Source organism: Chrysemys picta, chromosome 19, assembly GCF_011386835.1.
Source record: "Chrysemys picta bellii isolate R12L10 chromosome 19, ASM1138683v2, whole genome shotgun sequence".
Classification (NCBI taxonomy): domain Eukaryota; kingdom Metazoa; phylum Chordata; order Testudines; family Emydidae; genus Chrysemys; species Chrysemys picta.
Window position 1 is genome coordinate 14,282,943 of NC_088809.1, and position 23,751 is coordinate 14,306,693.

General features: G+C 40.1%; 1 protein-coding gene across 10 annotated transcripts in view; it reads right to left on the reverse strand.

The window, feature by feature from the left end:
- Positions 1-23,751, reverse strand: part of AUTS2 (activator of transcription and developmental regulator AUTS2) — a 966,537-nt gene that overhangs the window by 481,584 nt on the left and 461,202 nt on the right. For all 10 annotated transcript variants that reach the window (XM_008178896.4, XM_065573290.1, XM_024099737.3 and 7 more), the window contains one exon: positions 21,018-21,053. In XM_008178896.4, the coding sequence (XP_008177118.1) occupies positions 21,018-21,053 (36 nt within the window). The remainder of the gene's footprint in view (positions 1-21,017; positions 21,054-23,751) is intronic.

Below are 23,751 nucleotides of genomic sequence, written 5' to 3' on the forward strand. Positions count from 1 at the left end.
TTGCAAATCAGTGAGTAGAATCATAACAGCTTCTGGAGCTACCCAGTCTAGAACAAATGCTCACTGGAGTCAGTAAAAAGACTCCACTGGGTCATACTTTTTTAGCTTTCACCTCGTTTTCAGGATAAAAGATGTGACACAGAAGCAAGATATTCAATACTAAGCCATCTTCTATTCCAAGAAAATACATGTGCAGAGAAGAATAAATAACTGCCAGTCTTCTCATCCTAAGCATTCAACTGCAATATGGCCTTAACATGAGGAACCAAAGATGTAAATCTATCCCCAAAATGTCAAAGTCTTCATTTTTAAGCCTAACATTTTAAAATAAAAACAAGTACAGTTAATCTTCTGATATGATATATCAATGTATTTTACTGAACTGGAAAGAAAGCTCCAATTGGACATGTTAGATAGCTGCTGTCAAAAATAATTAACTTGGAGTTTTGACTTTCAATAAGAAATTTAGGTAGTTGATACCCGTGAGATGAATATGTGGAATACACTAAAGCTTGTATGGGAAATGACAAACATTTCTCAAACAGCTGCAAAATAGTTTCCCTATTTTTTAAAGTTTCATTTCAATGGAAATTTGTAAACACCCTCTAGAATATATCCTTAGAATTATGTTGGTTAGCACTCAGTGTCAATGCTGCGCAATAGAACTACATGCCTGCAAATACAAAAACACTTCAAGAAGTTCCATACTAGATTTTCATGTTCGGCACATCTTGGAAAAACTATTCACCCGTTCAGAATATTCAGATCGTAAACTCTTTTGGGGGAGTGTCTGTCTAATACTATGTTTACAGTGCCTAGAACAGTGGAGCTCATGTCTCAGTTGGGGCTACTGTAATGCAAGTAAGTTATAAGAACAATAATTATGTAACAGTTATCAATCAGTTATTGCTCAGATTAAATAAAATGCAGTATGTATGGGGGAACAGACTGATGCTTTTCATAGAGGTAAGACATGATTGTGTAGAGACTTACATATATGCTTAGCTTTACATACTGTGAGTAGTCCCACTGGAGTCAATGTGTGTCAGTCATTGCAGGATTGAGATCTTACTCATGTGCACTTTTTTGGTTATGTTTTAAATAATAGCCCACATCTGTATATTCCCTCTGAAAAATCCCCAAATAAAATAACTGGCCATGTCTAGGCTAGAACACAATGGCTGTTCAACAATATGCAGCAATGCTACCTAACTGTTTAGAACAGGAAGTAGACATGACCAAGTTCAACTGAAATCCCAAGGGGGATTTTGAGAAAAGATTTGTATTCAGAATGATCGCTGAGCTAGTAGTGCCTTGCTCTGGTCTATTCAACACAGAAACAAGATGTTTTTGTAGGGGATGGGTCTACAATGACTATGCAAAATTCATAACTGGGTGAAAATGCAGATTGGTTTAAGGAACACAGATTAGATGGGCACGCACACAAACTATCACATCCAGACATGAAGGTACTGATCTTCCACAAGTATGTAAAACACACAAAACAGCATTTTTTTCTGTCCCTCCTCCCCCCCCCCACTTTTAAAGTACAAGCAATGGTTTAAATCAAAATAAATGCTTAATTCCCATGGAAATGTGAAATCTATGGGATTAGAGTCAGTATTACTCTACCAGGAATGCACAAATTCTGTCCCCGTATTGATTAATTCCAGCAGAGCTTGAATTTGCATGTAATTTACAATCACTTCCTTCAACAAATGTCTTCATTTAGTATTATTATGAGTTTGGCATGACAAGATTATTATAAATCATTCTCTATCAGGAAGAATCAGGAAGAAACCCTACCATTTATTTGAATATATTGCAACAGACATGATTGGGTTAGAAGATATAAACATGTTTTACAGTGCTGTACATTATTCAATGGTGTACTGGTGAGAGACACAGATGAGGACAATCATTACTTGTATTCCAGTAGCGGCTCATGGTAGTGCTAGGCAGTGTCCAAACACACAGGAAGATACAGTCCCTGTCCCAAAGAGATTGCCATCTAAGATACATCCTTTGCAAGGAAGTTATCCATAATGAAATAAAACCCATTTCGGAAAGTCAAAAAATTGCAGCAGCTAGACTCTGTCCAATAAAACAAAACACAAAAAAAAAAACCTGTACTTTTTTGGGAGTTACTTTTTTTGGCACAAAATCCATGCAAGGAAAAAAAAAATCTCTCAAGAATGAAGAGATCCTTGCCTACTCTGTTACAGGATTAGAGGATAATTGTGTTCTAAGGAGTGATAAATTTGTATTCTAACAGCATACCGTACAGCCCAATCTATCTGAAGGTTTCAGGGCTATCTGAAACTCATGGATAAAATAGCATTTTGTCAACAGAGCACCAGCTAGCCAGCTCTAAGTTCCTGCCCTTAGAGTAGTGACAATGTACCACTCAGTGACCTTTACTAGAACCTCCAACATGAAGGGGAAGAGGAAACCCTGCCAAAATCGCACATGACTAAGACAAAAGGGAGTGGTGGGTAATGACACCCTGCAAGATGGCCAGTTTTGAAAGAGCTGCTCTCTGAAGTTCCGCAGTCGATGGCAGAGCTATCGGGGATCGATTTTATCGCGTCTACAGTAGACGCGATTAAATCGATCCCCGATAGATCGATCACTACCCGCCGATCCGGAGGATAGTGTAGACGTACCCTGAGTACCCAACACTGGACAGTAATGAAGGGAGGTCAGGTTGCAGATGAGCCAGCCAGATGTGAACACTCCAAAGGACAGAACCAAGCCTCGTGGATCATGTTGTTGAGCAGTTAGAGCAGAGAACCGAGACAGGACCTGCGTTCTATGGCCCCAGTCCAGCAAAGCAATTAGGCCCATTCAAGTCAATGTGACTACTCATGCTTAAAATTAAGCATGTGCCTAAGTGCTTTGCTGGACAGAGACCCATTCTCTGATTCACTATATGACCTCAGACTTAATATTTAAATCTCTCTTCCTAAATGTGTCCATCAGATGAGTAAACCACCACCTTATTTACAGGTGTGTTTAAGAATTAATTAATGTTTGCTTAAGAACTTTTAGCTCCTCAGATGAAAGGCGTTACTTCTGAGCGGAATATGCTATCAACAACCACTGCAAGCTACCAGGTGGTTCAACTGAACAGCAACGCACTGTAAATGCACAACAAATCTTAAACAAATGTTGAATTCTTCCACATTTAAATTGCAATCTGTAGAGCCTGACAGATACAAAAATATTTGCTCATTTTAAAAGATGTCCACACAAGTATGTCATGCTGTGAAATATTATCTTTAGGGAGTCGTTTTGATAAAACAAATGGCCAATCCTAAAGATTAATGCTTCATCTGATGTACTCAGGTTTTTAATCCCACCTACTTCTTCCCATTGGCCCTGGTAACAAATGTTTTCTGAAAAACTACATGGAGCCAGATGGTTAACTATTGAAAATCTATACTAAAAAGATTAATGTTACCCCATGACAGGGATCAGTCATTTGTAGAGATTTTCTAATACAAACGGTGACATTTGTTTATTCAGAATGGCTAGATGAGCCATACTCTGTGGAGAGCCTAATTAGGTCTCAAAGATTTTCAAAACATTGGGGCACCAGCTGCTGAGCTGCAGCTGAGCAACTGAAAGAAAATTATAAGCATATACAAAAACACATATTCCATGCATGCAGATACATAGACTCCCATACGTAAAGCAGTTCCTAACATTTCTATAATGCTACCTTTTGATAATGCAATTGTGATGTACGTAAAGATGTCAATACCATAGTAGAGTTAAATAATTGCAAGTGGCCACTGAAAAGATTTCAATGGCAACTGAATTGAATAGCTAGTACAGTGATGGGGATCACGAACACCTACATAGAAGACCTGTACACATCCACACAAACGACTACCTATGTATACTCTTTTTAATGACACTCCTTACTAATGAGAAATCCTATTTTCTTTACTGTCATGCTGTTATGCATAAGTTAAATGAGCTGCAATGTTGTTGATTCTGATAACTGAATTTTACTTAGAAGCTTGAAAGCAATTTATGAGCATTAAGGGTATGTCTACACAGAAAAGAAAAACTCACGGCTGGCCGAGCCAACCGATTCAGGCCCACAGGGCTCAGACTGCTTCATTGATGAATCTCCTTTATGACAGATGGGTAAAAGCTGGTTTATCCAAGGCCATCCCAACTCACCAGGGCACTTATATACATGCTGAACCATAAGACTGATCTTCAAGCCGTCCCTGTTCAGCAAAGCAGCGAAGACTAAAGTCCTATGGAGTTGAACTAAGTATGTACTTACGTGCTTTCTGGAAAACGAATGAACTTAAGCACATGCTTAAAATGGAGCCGATGATTAAGGGCTGGGCTGAAATAGGGCAATAATGAGTGAGAAGGAGAGTCAAAAACTGATTCCTGAAGAGCTGCTCCAATCACTAACCCACAAGCTCTTTCCACTAACAGTGGGAGTTGCGTATGGGTTTATTTTTTTCGTGGGGGGGGGGGGGGAAGAATTTTACTACAGATAAACATGTTCCCCCAAAAGCGTGGGGTGAATCACAGCGGTTGATCAAAAGGTGAAATATTTCCAATCTTGCCTCAGTTTTTTTAACAAAAAAATTTAAAATGTTCCCCTCATCCACATGAAAGCGCTGATACTTTTGAGGTTTAAACACATGCTTGGTTTTTTTTTATTTTGGTTTTCAACACCTTAACAATAGGACTCAGTCAAAAATGATAGGTTTTCAAGTGGAACATATTCACGAAAAGTCACAATTATTGCCCTGAAAGAATTGGACCATTTTTGGTACAAACTAGTATCAACTGCTGTTGAGAATGGTGATAATTCTGCCCAGTAACAATTTTTCAACTATATATATATATATATATACACACACACACACACACACACACACACACACACACACAGCGCACAAATGGTAAGTTTCCCAAGGCTCTGAACTGGGCTAGTACTTCCCCAACTTACTACTGTACATGGAAAAATGTGACTTGTAAGTTTAGTAAATCAATTTCACCTCAAGCTCCCTTCTAAGGTTCCCACTACTATTAGGCAAGTATACCATCTCTATTGCTAAATAACAACAGAACAGAACATCAGCTGGTGTAAACTGGCCTAGCTCCATTGAAGCGACATGGATCTGAGCTGATCTACATCAGCTAAACATCTGGCCCAAGAACTGTACAACAATTGTGCTGAATAATGTGTCTGTTGGATTTACACAATGCCCATCTTGTGATTACCATTTATTTACTGCATGCTCACCTGTCTCTTCAGCAGCCTTTTCCTGCTGACTGCCTCCAATTGTCATTAATTCACTTGCTGCTTTAATGTCCCGCTCTGAGGCTAGGTCTTCACTACCCGCCTGAATCAGTGGGTAGAAATCGATCTCTCGGGGATCAAATTATCGCATCTTGTTGGGAAGCGACAATCGATCCCCGAATCGACGCTCTTACTCCACCAGCGGAGGTGGGAGTAAGCGCCGTCGACGGGGAGCCGCGGAGGTCGATTTTGCCACTGTCCTCAGAGCAGGGTAAGCCGGTTCCGATAGGTCGAATTTGCGTATCTTAAATCGACCCCCGCCCCCGTAGTGAAGACCTGCCCTCAGACTGTGAGTTCTCTGGGGCAAGGACTGTCTCTGTGTTAATGTGTTTCTATGATGCCTAGTGTAATACCACACCACCACCTCACTCTTATATAATGTTTTTCATCAGTAGAGCATAACTCACTTTACAAAGGAGGTCCGTAACATTATCTCCATTTTACAAGTGGGGAAACTGAAGCACAGAGCGGGGAAGTGACTTGCCCAAATCACCCAGCAGGCCAGTGGCAGAATCAAGAACAGAACCCAAATCTCCTAAGTACCAGACCAGTGCTTTATCCTCTAAGCCACGGTCTATTAAGGGTCTTTTGTGGTACTGTAACAGAAAATAAATAACACAAAGTAATTTAACCAGATGTGCTTTGCATTTTACTTCTTACTGAGTACTTATCAGCATTTTGTTACATCCTCAACTAAAATGTCTGCATGATCCACAATGCAAGAGAATAATTGATTCCAGCATACCTGTAAAATCCCACAGGACATAAAAGATGGTTAGTGAAAGTTAAATCCCTTACCTCGGAGAAGCATGATCTTTAAAAGTAGCCTTTTATAAAGAAGCTGATTTTCTAGGACATACCCAAAGTAGCAATTTAGTGCTTTAAATAACCTACATAGCATAAATCATGAAAGCATCTTGGAGAAACTGATTAAAATAGGATACAGTTTGATGCCACGGCAAAAAAAAAAGCAATCAAAGCAAAGCTCAGAAATAAATTAATATAAAAAAGTTATTTATTGAAAACAGACGAGAAGTAATTTTGTAAGTCAGTTGTGAAATGCTTAAAACCACTAATTTAATCTATTTTAGATGCAGCAGTCATTAGAGGAGATATTTTACTGCTTTCTAGCAAAATGAACATTGTAAACTAAGAGAATTTAACCCCCGCCCCCAGCCTATTCATATTCAAGTCCTAAGCACCATGGAAAGTATGGACAGAGAATGCCCTCAGGCAGGACCATCAACCCTTTAAGGGGAGCAATCATTCTCTTCTGACTCCCTCTGGAGTATGCCAGAAAAGGGGATGATAGAAGGCACCTCTTTGGTGGAAATTACCAACCTTCATCAGAGGGAATGCGTCTCCCAAAGCTGAGTCTTTGAAGTGTGGGGGAAAAAAGTGGGGAAGGAAGATAGGGGAATATTGGTGGAATCTCTGCAGGAAACCCAGTTCAAAAGAACGCTTATTTTTCATTACATGAATATGCAACCATAATCAACATAATGTATAGGAGCCCATTCCTAGAGGCTTATGGAAAGAACCTGGAAGAATGTTAGGAAACAAGCCTCCCATCAACAAAACAATAGGAATATCAAACCCATAAGTAAAACTACCAGTGTAATTGTCCAAGACAATGAAGAATCAAATGGCAGTTTATGATGCTGCTCTTTATTTTCTTCCTCTTTTTCTACATGTTGCAACGGGGATGAGCTCCCCCCTTCACCCTTACCTTCCAATATAAAACCAAATGAATGTTTTCAAGTAGTTGGACAAAGAACAAAGACATTACTATTCTTGTTCCAGGCACTTGGACTGCACACAGGAAAAAGAGGACCACATGAAAGGATGCAAGATGGAGAAATCAGTGCAGAAGAAATTCACAGCAAAAGACACAGATGGCCATAACAAACAGGGAGGAAATGGCTAAGAAATGAATGGCAGAAGTATAAGGAGGACAATGACTGAGGACTAAACAACTGAGGACATTAAAGAATAAAAAAGTCCTGATTCAACAAGGTACTTAAGCATGTGCCTATGTTTAAGCACATGAGCAGTCCCATTGACTTCACATGATTCAAATGAGTCATGCCCTTGATTAAAATCCTAAAGTAACTGCAACAGTTCAATTCATATTGACTTTCTTTGCATCTTAGAAAAGAATGTAGAGATTGTTAGGACTGACTGCGCTGAAATCTATAATAAAATGTTCACTGACTTCATCAGGTTTGGATCTCTTGAACTGGAACCTGAAAAGGAGTTTGGAAAACAAAATCTGGTGATCGGATGGAACTAAACTGTCCTTCTTACATTAATGATAAAGGTTGGCCTTTTCTTTCTTGGTTCTATAAAACATGGGTAGTTTAAGCAATTAGAACAGAACGCATCAACTAAAAGGGGGAAATAACCAGCAACCTTTCAGGAACTGCTGAGCAACTGATGGAGTCTAGGAATCAAGGAAGAGGAATAGTAAGTAAAGGGGTAGGTACAGTGGCTCTGTGTAATCCCCCATCATGCTGAGAGGCTGCTTATCCAGGTGGTGAATACGGTACCATCAGGTACTACCCCCTGTATGGCTGACTCTCAAAGTATACATGGGGGAAGGTTACTCTTTACTTCAGCTCTGATTTGGAGAGCATTTTATTTTTTTAGCAGATTTAAATTTTTAACAGGTTGGGAAGGAGAGAGAGAGAGCAGGGACTGAGAAGGATGGCTAAATAAATATTCATAAGCAATGGGCTACAAGAATGGAGAAGAGGTGATTCAAGGGGGCAAGAGGAGGAGCTGGGTAACAGAAGGGGAAGGGAGAGACCGCTAGTGGAGGAGTAATATTAGTGCTACAACAGGCTCAGCTCAGGAGCGAGAACTCTTACTTTCGCTTCCCCTCTCTCCCTGCTAAGCATTGCCCTGCTCTGAATGGCTTTTGGATTCCCCGCTACAAGGTGCTCTGGGGAAGAGATTGATTTGGCTGAAGTGTGACAGGCACAGGTGGCATTCACCAGCTGCAAGTAATTTAGCTCCTGTTGGCACTGCAGCAGTTCTTGGACTTTTCACAGTTTGTGTTCAGTGGAGAAGAGGGGATAGGGAAAGAGAAAACAAGACCAGGGCAGGGTGATGTTTAATAGCATCCCCAGGCTTCACGGCTGGCAGGCCCATCAACACTACAGTACACTCCTTCAGAAGATGCTCGAATATTAATGTGCCAGCATTGGGTTCAGGCTTGCTTATGCATCCGGGTCTTTCCTGTAAAAGTGAATTGCCTTTGATGTAGCTGCCACTTCAAGGTGGAAACAATGCTGCATGCCAGATGTTGACTTTTTGGGGGAGAATGGGTGGAAATTGCCACCAAGTGTAAGTGATTTTTCTGCAGATGGACCTGCAGCAGCACTTTCCCACCTTTTAAAGTGTCTCACAAGCACATTGATTTCTTTTCTAGCATCTGCCTCGCCAATTTTTCAAGCTCAGATTCCGTGTACTGGACAGAATTGGGGAGCTGGTGCTGCAGTTGCCGGAAGATTTTTGTTGAACGTGTCAATTCTTGTAATGCCCGAAGAAGAGTTTCCACAGGCAGGGGAAGGAAGAGACTGCAACTGGTTCAATATTATTACACTGGCTTCAGATCTAGGTGTCTGAACTCAGCCATCTCGAGGAGCCTCATGAAAGAAAGAAAAATGCTAAGTACTGGATATGGTCTTTCTCCCTTCTGTTTCTTATGGTGCTGTGGTTTTTAGAATTTTTTTGCTAACGGAGAAAAGGACAGAAGTGGAACTTCTAAAAATGGTTCTTCTAAAAGCACTTGGTAAAAAAAAGTTGTGGTATGTGGCTTCAATTCCTCTCCATTCCCTTTCTAGCTCTTTCAATTACTTAGTAAGGAAGTCCTTAAGTGTCACTCGGAAATTTTTTCCTCGAAACTCAATCCATACTCCCTCTCTCTCTGATGAGCTCAACGGTCCAGCCTTCCACTTGCAATGCTTCCAACTGGCTCCAGACGAAAGAGTGAAATCGTGACCCCATTCTGAACACGAACTTTACATTCTGCAACCATTGTGCAGATGCTACAGCAGTCATAAATATTCCCCGGGCTCATCTTTCATCACAGTCCCTTATGGGCACAGACTCATTGGCAATGGTGAGCAAACCTACTATGCAAACGGAGCTAGTACATGATCTTTCAATATGCAAGGTGTCTGCTTGGGCTGCAAAGCTCTCTGCAGTTTCTAACACAAACCCATCAGTCCACATTATGATTTATATTAAACAGTTCTATTATAGTAGCATCCAGCGGCCCATTGGCCCATTATGCACTGCACAAACATACAGGAAGGCACAGTCCTTGCCTTAAAGAGCCTAATACTACAGATGGTTAAATTTTGTTCCCGGACAAACTGGCTGAATTTCATGACAACTTTTAAATAAATTACTTCCCCTTTATTTGCAAATACAGGTGAATTCATGAGTTTTCCCCCAATACAATTATCACAATAGCACTCTACATCTAGCCCATCACTGGCACTACTTGCTCATCTCTAATTAATACCAAAAGCAAAACAGAAGACGCCCAATATGCAGTGAGGAAGTCTTCTAGTTCTGCAGCAAATGGTCTGCATTTCTTTACAATGTTTTCAGGACACACAACAGTAGAACTTCCCAATGGCCACTATTACAGGCATCACATTGCACAAATCAAAGGCTATTTACTATGATGCAAGATGTCTTGAAACAATAGTAAAAAGCAACAGAGGGTCCTGTGGCACCTTTAAGACTAACAGAAATATTGGGAGCATAAGCTTTCGTGGGTAAGAACCTCACTTCTTCAGATGCAAGTAATGGCTTCATCCTCTGTTGCTTTTTACAGATTCAGACTAACACGGCTACCCCTCTGATACTTGAAACAATAGTGTTAATCTTAACTGAGTGGTTCAGCCACATCTCTGTGGAAGCGGAGTTAGGCACCTGCACGGAGATGAGATAGCAAGAGATGAATAAGTTGAATGCATTTTAACCCCTGGGTGCAGTTAAGAAAACATTTGCTCTGCTTCTTTGTTTTACACACTGGCTATTGTCAAAACAACAGCCTTCAAGAAAACACATCACTTCTCAGTGGGCTGATAGTAGTAATAACCTAATAATATTTTCCTTACGGACAAAGTACCTCCAAATATTTATAAAGAATCATTACAGCATGCATCGCAGCATTACAAGCTTTCATCTAATTACTTCCACTGAGACAAACACACGAATCCCCTGTTTCTTCCTCTTCCAAAGCACAGAATTTCAGAGCTCCCAGCCTTCAGAAACCCTCCTCTGATGGACACTTTTTCTTCAGGAAATGACATGGTGACATAGGTAAAAGGTGATTTAGATAGACTGCTGTGTCACAAATTGTCAGGATCTGATTTAGAGACCTTGCCTTTGTCAAGAAAGACAGTTGGGTGTCTGCTTTAAAGAAGTACTGGGAATATTTTCATCAAAGGTCTGAATTGAAAAACAGTGGGAGGTAAATATCTGAGATGTTGCCAAGAAAGACCGCTATATCCGCGCAATTACCATTAACAGGGGACAGCAGTGGTTCAATGAAGTAATTCAATCTGGTGTCCTACATTTTATCAGACAGCAATTTTGAGCTCCGACATAAAAGGCTGAGAAAGAGGATTGAACTCTTTTCTATGCAATTTGGGCTTAATTCTTGCAATCAGGAGATGCTTTTTCCTCCTAAGGTCCAATCCTACTATCCTTCAGCATGAAACAAAGGAGGAATAGACCAATGTTTGCTCCAGCACTAATTTTTGAGAAAGGTGCAATTTATTTATTTATTTATTTTAAAGTTTCTTTAATTCTATTTCCTTCCAATCAGGCAAAGGTGTGTTTTAAATCAAGGCAGACAGAAAGATCTCAACGAAGACCCTTCCATAGTGATGCATGGAGATCAGGCAAGCTGCTCACGCAGGTAGTAATAGGAGTTGTGTGCCTAATTTCCACCCAACTAAAATGACTCCCAACGTAACCCTGGCACAGAATAGTAAGAACAGGGCTTCATTCACTAAGTCACACCAGCAACATGTCCGTATTTGCAGGTTTGGCAGGAAATTGAGTTTTCTGACCGATGTGGCCTAAATAAATACACTCAACCAAAATAGGAGAGAGCAAGAGAAACAAAATATATTTATCTAGAAAAAGGCAAAACCAAACCACCAGTTTTGTTCATGTCCCAAAAATTTGTCATACTGCATCTCATGGCTTTGGTTTTGTTCATATAAATACATATCATGTACATACTCTGTACAGCACCACATGCCTCATCTTTTCTCCTGGTAGTCCCAGCTAGGGCTGAATGGTTGGTAATATTGACTCTTGGGGTCACCAAATTTGTTCTATGGGTGTCAAATTCATCCCTGTATGGAAGGCCAATGTAATGCTATGCACCATTTAAGTGGGGCAAAGGCCTAGTTCTTGTGGCTCTCTGGATAGGGATGAATTTTCACCCCTGGTCCCACCACAGCACTCTATTAGTTCTAATGTCTGAACCTCAGCAGCGCAGATGCAAGGAACCACTCTCAGAAACCCGTCTTAGAAAGACAAAGGCAAATAATTTCCCCGAGACATTTTTATTGATGCACTCTTTGGAATAATACCAAACATTTGCACAGAATAGTGTGCCACTCAGCTATTCTCAAAAATACAGCCCATGTATAAGGTACAGCAAAAAGGACACGGAAACCTGAAAAAATCTCTATGGTTGTTTGTTTAGGGAAAAATATGAAACATGTTTGTTTTGATGTCCTCCCCCTTCCATCACCACAGCAGAGAATCTCCCCTAATTCACATAGGACTGAGAAAAATAAAGTGGTCTAATGCTGCGCTACTCACTTGGGTAGCTAAAAAATCCTCATAGATCTTACATCCTGAGTAAGAAGAGCAGGACGTCACCCCTGGTTTGCGTATGGCGCAGTTGACAACCTTTTAAAGATGATGCTAAAGAGCCATTAAAACCATGCCCATCATTGAAGTGGTCTCTTCTTGGGGATTACACAGTCCTTTCCTATCCCTGAAATGGTAGTGAGTCGTCCCAAGAGACCCAATACTGCTTTCCACCAAAACATTAAATGCACAATACATACACTGAGCGCTTCTGAGCATTCAGTTTTAATGATTTGAAACTGAGACCCTAGGAGGAAGAAGGCTTTGTATATGACAGCTTAACTGCTTGCAATCAAACTAATTTGCAGCACGATGACCTGAAATGAGTTTAAAAGCACCATAATGTATGTTTAGCAATCAGTGAAGCAATTCTTTATTATTCAGCTTCACGTTTGCAATTTGTGTCACATGTTATAAAAAGGAGGGAGGGGAGAGAAAAAGAAAGAAAACACAAAATAATTCTTTTTGCTTCACAAGAGCTGATGAGCCAAGAATATACTTATTCCAGGCTGATGCAAAATAATAATAAAAAATAAGCTACATTGTAACACAGTGAGTTTGACAGACACCTTCTAGAACAGCAGCAAATCTCACCCTGTCTGCTGCTTGAATAAACCTTGTCATCTTTAGAAGTGGAAAGTGACAAAAATCATGTTTTATTATGTAACAAAATGAAGGTTGATTTCTTTTTAAAAAACAGGTTTGGATAAAGATTAAGAGGCTGGGCAATTCAGGGAAGTTTACTCGGAAGCTCATTGAAAAGGTGAACTAATTATGAGAACTGGAAAGCAATTATGCCCTGCTAAGGTTTTGACAATTACTAATGCAGCCCTCTACCCACCACTTGCAACAAATGGGGGAACTCTTTGTTCTCAGGAAGGCCATGGAGTCTAGTTCATCACTTCCTAATCAGTGAGCCATGACCCATTTTTGAGCCACCCTCTAAGTGAATCAAATGAACACGTGGGGGGCGGGGGGAAGGGAGGGGAGAATTCCAGTGTAGTTCATTCGTATCAGTAGGATATGTGTTGATTACATTTGCGAGAAGCGGGGGTCTGCTGGTGGAAAACCACTGGTTCAACAGGCCAAAGGTTGATCTGGGAGTCAGGAACTTCTGATTTCTGACCTCAGTTCTGCTTACTTGGGTATGTCACTTGAATTCTGTCTCAGTTTTCTTTTAGTTAAGATGTGGACAATATTTGCTTGTCTATTTCATAGAGGGGTTTGTGAGGATAGATGTTCGTAAAGTGGCTTTTTGAATACAACGTAGTATTTTCATAACAGTAATTCATGGCACAGTGTGTTCTATGAAGCTTGAGGTAGCATCTTTGAGAAGGATTGCAACATCATTTCTGTTCATAATAGATCTGAGGGAAGGAGGTTAGCCCGTCTCCTGCTCAAATTTCAACCTGAATAATTCCATTCTGCCTATCTAAATATTGCTCTCATTTCAACCAGATACTTTCTACTTCACTTTATACCCCAAAGAACTGTAGAGTTCTGCTCATGAAAAATAGCAGTTTGTATTCCACTTACAATTGTCATCATTATTAATCGAATTTGGGAAATACAGTTGCCTGCTATTTGCTTTGATGGTCACATTATCTCTAATATGCCCCCCCATTTCTTTGAATGAAGCTATGCTGGGGACAACACTGAAGTTTACAAGAATTAAAATTAAGTGACCCGGGGAAGATGTTATTGCATGTTATGTCTATTTGGTAATGGCGCTGTATCACTTATACCACCTGTTTCAAGTGCACTGCATTTTCAGTGGCTTCTGGAAAATAAAAGGCAACATCTAAAAGATTTCAAATAACTAAAAACTGTCACAACTATCTGCTCCATTCTAAATTTGCTGCATTACTATTTGCAAACTCTAACAGAAAACCATCACCCTCAGAGAGATTTCTATTGGGAATCTTGTTCATTATTCTTGCATCTGAAAATATAACTAGAAGATTTACAATGTAGGGTTGTTAGCTTTTTCTTCTGTAAAGAATGGTGTACTAGATCCCAGAACAGGCCAGCGCGGAAGGACCCAAAACAAATTAACAAAAGATTATGTCATTTGAAGAAGGCCTTAGGGAAGAAGTCTCTGCAAAAGTTCATAAGGCCCCCTACCTCAGAGCCATGCTTCTAAACTGTCAAATTGAGTCAGCAAAACAAAGTCTCTGGACCCTGGTCCAGCTAGTAACCTGAGAGAGAAAAGAAACTGCAACACGTGGCTGCCCACCTCTAATGAAATCCGTTCATTCCCCTATTCAATTTCCTCCTCCTATTTATGCAGGCCAGCCCCAGGGCAGAGTAGGGAGCTTCCTTGATTACCGCCAGGCGATTTTGGTTGTGAGCTCTCAGATGTCTCTTAAAGGAATAGTATATTCCTTCCCAAATGGAGACACAGTGACTTAAAATAGGGCTGAAATGCAGTACAGTACATACCCTTTGAAATGATACCAAGCTAATTACTGTGAGAAAGTTGGAGATCATTCATTAGCCTGCTAAGTAAGTTAGGATTTGTTAAGAATGATTTACAGTGCCGAACACCGGGTAACAGGGAGTTGTCTTTTCAAATGTGTATGTAGAAGACATCATGACAGTTTATTGACTGTGGTGCATCTAAATAGCCAGTCGCTTGGGTGCTTTTATAAAAATCCATTGTATTTTCAAATGGACAAACCTTTTTACGTGAGCAAAACATCTAAATATTTGGCTTCTCAAGTCAAGCACTGCAGATAAGTGTCTCGAGCTAGCTGCAACACCAATAACTTCTGTTTACTGCCATCGTTGACTACAAGGAAAATGTGACACTCAGCATTAAAAGAGTACATTCCTTCCATAACAAACCCTGGTTGCATTTTTTAACTTGTTTCAAATGATATTTTGGGTATCCAAGCCACACGTTTCCTACCCTATTGAAATTAAGTGCCTTATTTACACTCCTAGAGTAGTGTCTTTATCACACTCCAGCTAGTTTATGAAACCTGACCATCACAAGGAATGAAACAGAAGTAAAGGCTCTACTTGAGTGGCTCTCAACCTTTCCAGACTACTGTACCCCTTTCAGGAGTCTGATTTGTCTTGCGTACCCCCAAGCTTCACCCCATTTAAGTATTTGGCTTACAAAATCAGAGAAAAATACAGACGTGTCACAGCGCACTATTACTGAAAAATTGCTTACTTCCTTAGTTCTATCATATAATTATAAAATAAATCAATTGGAATATAAATATTATACTTACATTTCAGTATATAGTATATAAAGCAATATAAACAAGACATTGCCTTGTATGAAATTTTAGTTTGTACTGACTTATGTAGCCTGTTTTAAAACTAGGCAAATATCTAGATGACTTGATGTACCCCCTGCAAGACCTCTGCGTACCTCCAGAGGTACACATACCTCTAGTTGAGGACCGCTGCTCTACTTAAGATTGTTCAGATTCAAATACACAGTCAATGGAGGAAAAAAATATTGGTTACACGTTGTATCTAAAACAGGAGTGTACAAACGGAGTACTCTTTAGTGTACCCAAGACCACATTAGGGTTGCCGGCCCTTCAGGATTGTCCTGGAGTCTCCAGGAATTAAAGATTGTCATGTGATGAAACCTCCAGGAATATGTCCAATCAAAATTGGCAACCCTAATCCACATTCCTCCTGTAGCCTACGACTTGGCATGCATTCCTGCAATGCATGGAAATGTCGGTGAGATTCATTCCCTTTAGCCAGTTGCATGGATTCTTCTGTGGTCAATACCCTACGTGGTTGGTTGTTCACTTGCTTTTCATGGGATGGATTTCTGGAACACTGTGCGAGGAAATGAAACGTTGTACAACATGGTGTCCCAGTGGCACGTCATAATTATGCAAACATCTGCTGAACTGAGTTACCAGCCTCGGGGCAAATCAGAGATTTTTTTTTCTTTAAATTGGGGGGCGGGAGGGAGAGAAACACATTTTTTCTTGAGTAGAGAACAAAGGTCAAAGCCAGCCAGCCACTTTTTCTTTTATTTTTTTCCTTTTTATTTTAAAATGCCTCAGTTGTTTTCCATGATAGTTCCCTTGCTCTCCATGCCCCCCCCTCAAAAAAGTGACTTTGCCTACCAGCCAGTATCCAACCTCAAACCCCACCAACCATTGTGTGTATGGAGAAAAACTGAAATCCTAACGGAAAATAAACCAAAACATACATACATAAATAAATAAAAATAAGACAAACCCTGAGTATCAAATCACAAATATGCTACAAACCACTTCAATAAGAGAAAGGACAAACTATGTTCATCAGCAATTAACACAAGCTGATGAATCAGGTAATTTCTAACAATTTTGGGATATGTTTTGTTCTTTAGGAAAAAAACTATTCAATAATTTAGATTCTGATGTCTATTTTATTTTCTTACAAATAACCAAACCTGCTCCGATTCTCTAATGTGGGTTTGGTTTCATGTGACTTCTGATGCTAAAATGGCAGAACTCAACCTGCCAAAATCATTTATTGTACTCAAATGAGAGAAAAACGTAAGGCTGTTATTTAAATCCCAATTATGCACGTCTCAATCTCTGATATAGAAATCAGGGACACTTAGAGGGGGTTAAAAAAAATCTCACATACTTTAACTGGTTTTGAAATCTAAAAAGGTTTTGAGAAGAAATTGCAAATGACGATGGCCCTGTCTTATTTTATAAACACAGGTTTGTGTTCCTAGGGCATGGTATCAGCTTCAGAGTATTCCCCTAAACAAGCAGTGTTACCAGCAAGGTTCTATGGATAACAAAGAGAGCAAACAGCCATTTTTGCTATACTGCATGTTGCACACACAAGCATGAGAGATATAGGAACCACCAAATCAGAACATACGCCCATATTCATGCTTTACAAGACACACTTGATCTTGATGTGTATACGAACAATGTTAGCATTTTGTACCACGGAAGTGCTAAGAAACACTAGGCCAAACACACAGTCATAAACACACTATTTATTCAGGCAAAACTCCCAGTGACCTGAGTGAAGAATGGATTTGCCTCATTGCTACCATATTACATAGGGACTACACAGAGAATAACGCAGATAGAATTTTGGCTGTTTACTAGACGACATATTGTTCCACTGAAAACATTCAGAATGGAAAAGAAGAATGCTCTTCTTGCTGGTAATGAAAAGGCAGACTAGTCCAATATACATTTCAAACATTCAATTTACACGAGACACGAGGTAATACCTTTTATTGGACCAACATCTGTTGGTGAGAGAGAAAAGTTTTCAAGCTACCCAGAATTCTTCTGATCTGAAGAAAAGCTCTGGGCAGCTCGAAAGCTCGTCTCTCTCACCAACAGAAGTTGGTCCAATAAAAAAGATATTACCTAACCCACCTTGCCTCTCTAATATCCTGGGACCAACACGGTTACAAGTACGTGACATTTTACATGTCAACAGTATTAGGATATAGATTGCAAATAGTCTACAACTCTAATTATAGGGAGAATAGTATCTCCTATGTGAGTGTGCATGTGATGAATGAGCACATATATTAAGGGTAAGCATTCACCAAAGCTCCCAAAAGGTGAAACTGCTCTGGGGGGTTTCCTTTCCTATTTTGTCTAGTTTAAGCATTCATTCCAATAGGTTTGATCTAAAAACTATATTTGCATATGTTCTCATCTATGAACTTCCATTTAAACCTGGTGCATTTTAATCACTTTAAAAAGCAACAGAACTAAATGGAGATGAAGGATCCTCACTACTCAAAGCCAAGGAGTGACTGACAAGGAGGCTGACGTCATGGAGCACCCAGACTTTCAAAAAGGGAGCTCAAGGAGGACAGAAAAGATAGCAACGCTTCATAACTGTGGGCATGCCCGTTATGTCATTTGAGTTGCCTGTCGATTTCACGACAGATGCATCAGTCAACACCTCAGCTTGCTTTCCTAGAAAGGGTGTGGACAGAGTGCCTGGTATACAGGGAGGGTGACTTTCCTCAGCAATGAAAACAGAAGGATGCCTGTTGGTTGAAGGGGTACTACTGTCAAATGTTACTGAAGAGGAAGGGGGAGGTAGAAACAGCAACAGGGCCAGATGATTAAAATACTGAGCTAGAGGAAGAAAAATTTCATTAATTCTTAATTTACCAGCAAATCTTTGCTGCTTTATCCATACCTCAAAGCTCACTCCGTTCTGTAGGAGATCTGCTTCCATCTGGCTTTCCAAGTTAGGCGTCAGAACTGGGTATATGATGAAGTTAAAACCATCAGCCCATTTTCACTTACCTGATATAGATGTTTCTTCTGGTATGTCATGGGGCTTTCTGTAACACTGTAGTACAACATATACCAAACCACAATGTTTCTGAAGGTAAAGGGCCTTTATTATTGACTGAACTCAAAGCCCATGTTGTTTTAATTGAGACTCTGCCCTAAGAGCCATGGTTCTGAGAGTCTGGATTCAAGCTAAAGTAATAAGACAACCAGGCTCTTGCTGGTTAAAGGCTTTGTAAAAACATCAATTCAAGTTCATATTCGTTTGCATTTTGATAATACAATAATTGCATTTATCAGAAACACATGGTGAGCGGATCATTTCGGAGCATTTTTCTCATTGTCTGGTACTGCCGAACACATCTGGGTTATATTTGCCCCATGTAAGTTAATAATGTTATGGGCTTTTAAAAAAAAATTTAGCAAGATAATCCTAAAAACAACTCTTTCCAAAATAAAGCGGGGGTGGGGAACCTTCAAGTTTCATCCAAAATTGTTTAAGTGTAAAAATTACTTTACCAGGATAGCTACATGACAGCATTAACTATTGGTGGCATAGGAAGAAAAAGCAAAATATCACTGAGACTATACACAGTTAAGCACAACACACTAGTGAAACTTAAGCGGTTTGGCCCCCACCCCAAGCCCATCTCAAACAACAGCATTAAAAATGCGAATGCGTTGGCACTAGAAGAACTCAAAACCTCTTCTTGTTGTTGTTTTTTGTCACTCTTAACTTTGGAGAATTGGAAACTTTAAAGCTTTTGGATGAAGCACAGGGGATACTGACACCCTCCAGATTTTCACTGTAGTGGACCAACCCACATACAGTATGGTGTAAAAGGATAGCAGATGGCTTTTCTTCTGTTCGCTCTGCTTCCCAAATATTAAGCTGAATGCGTGCTCTCACATCCATGCATATTCAGCTCCCACAATAATGAGACAAGGCTTTAAAAATTAACAAACCTCTTGTTCTCAGACAGTATCTAACCCAGTCCAGAGCATATCTGTACTCTTCTTCATCAGAGGTAAAAAATAAGTGTCCAGTCACAAAGGATGGCACTTCCGCTAGACTATGGAAAGATACTCAAGTTTTAGCCTTTATATAAGATAATTCTTAAGATGTTGCAGAGATTCCTTTCCGCCCTCCCCCCCCCCCCCCACCCCGCCACCAAATATGCATGATACATAGTGGGGTAGGGAGAGGCTAAAGGAATGAAACAGCTTTTGCTGTTTCTTCTCATCTTAAAGCAATTTGGATTTTGCTACAGTAATGGGAACTACCACCAACCTTCTTCAACTGATAATACTCTCTTCATACCTTTCTACTGGCAGAAGCGTTAAGGCTTTAGGCTGAAGTCCGACTTAAATCCAGCAGGACATGGCAAGCCTCCAAATGCTAAGCAATTTTTGTGCTTGCATTTTACCCTTTACATGTGAGGTCATTTGTTATCCAGTTTAGTCTAGTATCTTTCTATGTAGGATCACAGACCCTACACTAAGTAACTAATTTCTCCATGTACTAATGAAAGAACATTGCACTCTGGGAATCTGGACAGAAATACTTTAAAGTTTCTTCATCATGGACTGTGTACAGTTTTCTTTTCCCCTGTGTTTGATGAAAAGATGGGAGCAGCTTCTGATTACACTATTAACTATACACAGCACTCGCTGTGGGAAAAGTCTAATTGCATTTTACCCACCTGTTTTCAGAAATATGTAATGATCTATTTCCTCTACAGATATTAGAAAGGCAGAAATACACCCTGCTTGGGGAATATACCGTAAATTACACTGAAAAGAGGAGTAACCACGTTCAATATAAAAATACCAGAGAAAGATAAACTGTCCACTGGATTCAATGGTGATAGAATAAGTCTTAACAGTAAACAAAATAAAAATCACACTTTATGTGATAATAGATAAGATTGATTGATCAATCTTGGGCCTCATTCTCTTCTCATATTAATGTAAAATTAGCATAATTCTACTGGAGTCAAAGGAATGTCACCAGTGTCTTGCTAAAACGTATACTCTAGTTTAACCACTAGTTATGGGTCTGTGTAGAAATCACTGCTTGACATTCAGTTGCTTATATGCTGCAGGGGGGTCAGAGTAGAAATAGATCATCATAATGGGTCCATCTGGGTTTAGAATCTGTGAATCTATAAAAAACATTGGAATCAAGACCCTTGAATCTCATATCACAACTATGTAAACTGAGGCATAGGATTGGTGTTTCATACTGCTTGTTACTATCAGACAAATTAAATATAGTGGTAATTTATATGTTAATTAACCTGACAAGGTCAATTCATAAAACCATTGTCCAGCAGGTCTGGAATTCAAGCTATAATTGATTACCTACAATAGGAATAGAAGATGATCAGGCAGACTAAGGTTGGTTATTTATGCTTGTTTCAATATAATAAAGAGCTCTTTTTTCAGGAGTAATGCTAAGCTGTTCAGAGGCACATGTGTTGAAGTTGAGATACACTTACAAAGTAGCCTGTTCCCAAGCTGGAAGGAGCTGAGCTCTGCAATAAAACACAAAGACAAAATGGAAAGTCAGTGATGGTTTTTAACACGTTCCAATCCACATAGCTCATTACCAGCCCTTTCCAAGTTTTTCATCACTACATCACAGCATCAATGTGCTGCCCCTTGTCATCTGCTACTGAAACAAACATGGTGATGCTTAATTTTTCCCTTTACATCTCTCAACGACTCTGAGATGGTAACGTGCTATTTACTGAATTCCAAGCTTCCGCGGTGGACGTAATTGCCAATTTATTTGACAGGCAGCTGGGTAATGAATTAATGATGGCATTTCGCCCTGCAATGAGACTAAACAGACACTCATCAACCAGCCTCCCTGACATTCAATGCCCTGGACTCCAGCTACTCAGCTTTGTGGCCACAAAGGGGCAGGTGGGAGGAGGAAAAAAGATACCATAGACTGACTTCAAAATAAAATGCCCGGTGGATTTGGATGACTTTTTCAGTGTATGACCTGTTTGCCAATTTATTCACGAAAGGCCCTGGTTAGTGCACACACTGCTTTTCTAAAATGAGACATTTTGTAAACATAATTAGAAGACTGAAATGTAAAGAACACGTGAGCACAGAGAAGCAGCTACAGTCAATGTCCCATTTCCCAGACATATTGTCACGAGAATTTCCAATTTAGACTTCCATATTTTTGACAACCTGAGGATTTTAGAAGAAAAATAAACAAACCAAAGAACAATTCCCACAGCATGAAAGAGACTTTAAAACTCAAACCTCTAAAGTAATAACAAACAAAGGAATCAGGTTTAGAATTTGTATAAAATGGTGTCATAAAATTCTGGTTTAAGGTGGGGTGTGATTGTAATCTCTATAGTCACAGGAATTAGGGAGACCTAAGCACTTCAGTCACAATCCAGCTCACTGTTTATTACAGGGGTGGCCAAACTTACTCACCCTCTGAGCTGCATACGACAATCTTCAGAAGTTGGAGAGCCGGGCACACCTGGCAGGACTCAGGGCTTCACCGCAGGAAGATCCTGACAGAGCTCAGGGCTTCAGCCCCGCTCCCCGTCAAGTGCGCCCTGCAGGGCTATAGCCATGAGACCCTCCTGCCTATCCCCTATCCCACCACTCCGATGCAAGACAGAGGTCCCGAGCTCCCCCCGCCAGTCTGGAAGGTAGAGAATGGGGACAGGGGGCACCGAAGCAGCACTTGAACTGTAAAAGAGCCACATGTGGCTCACGAGCCACAGTTTGGCCATCCCTGATCTATTCCCTTATAGCACACATTGTCCAATTGCTGACAGTCCCAGCCTGAAAGGTTTCAAACCAGACTGGACAACACACAAGGAAATATGATATAGAGAACTGTTCTTTCCTGGCCAGGGAGATGGAAAAGACGACCTTTGGTCATCAATGCTATCTCTAGCTTGTACAGCTTGGTCAATCCTGCTGTTCCCTGGCAGTCTCACTTGCAATAATATGCCATAAGGAGCACCAGAAATAGCATGGACAACACCAACCAAACTTAACAAGCTCAGAGAAAACATATAGTGTTTGCAACACCATAACCCTCTATTTCAAAAGCGGCTGCAGGGAGCCCTTATAGGAAGTCCTCTCCGTGCTAGGACTCAGTCTTACTGTAAGTATAACTTTTGATCACTGCAGCACACCAATGAGAGAGAAATTAAGGCCCGATGAGGCCTATGCTGTACTAATTTCCAGTGATTTCATTGGAGCTGGATTGTGTCAACAAACTGCAGAGTCACAGCGATGTTCGTTGTGAATAATTCAGTGTAATACTGAGAGTTCATCAATTAAGGAACCAAATAAAGAGGCTTGAAGTGGTTCTCTTCAGTGCCGTTAATTCTTCGAAACATGGTTACCTGAGACATCTTTCCCTTTGACCATATTCTGAAGGGCACCTGTATTCTAGGGGTCATCCACCTTCTAGGGGTTCTACTATGACTTCTTAGGTGAACAAATGACTGAACCTGGGCTGGGCTATAAAGGTTTGCAGTTGACCCCCCTTACTGCTCTCCTTCAGCTCATCCATCCCCACTGCTGAAAGATTATAGTTGATGTGGCTTGATCAGAATTTTTTTTTTGTTTTCAACAGTCAGACTCCATTATCTAATCCTCCTTTATTTTTTCCTTTTAAAGGCTGTCATTTGCTCTGGGTTTTAGCATTTTATTTTTTTATTGTCTATTTTATGCTATATAAACCTTACGACTTTACTGCAAAGTACCATAGGTGTACCATTATCATCATTAGGCTGCTATAATTCAGGTGACAATGATTTCCATTCTAATTCCATTCTCTGACACTTGCAACTTTATAAAACGTGCACCTTCCAGGATGAAATTGTCCAAGACTGGATTTTGCCCAAACGTGTGGGAGGAGGTGGGGGGGCGGGGGTTTAGTGAAAATTTCAGCAAAAATGGCTCAGATTTTAAGTACAAAAAGAGTAAGCTAACATTTATTTACCATAATATAATTCCTGTGACCTCTTCCATGAAAAGCTCCACTGCTATAAAGGCTATGGGTAGAAAGTTGAAATTTAGCAATGAAATGGCCTTAATGGAAGAGAAATGCTTTTCGGAATTCCAGGGAAATTTGGTTTTGATTTGACTGAATTATGACCCTTTGAACATTGCAAGCCAGATATGGACAGTACGTTTTGCACAGGGATTTTGTTTATCGTGACAAGCATGTGGCTAAGA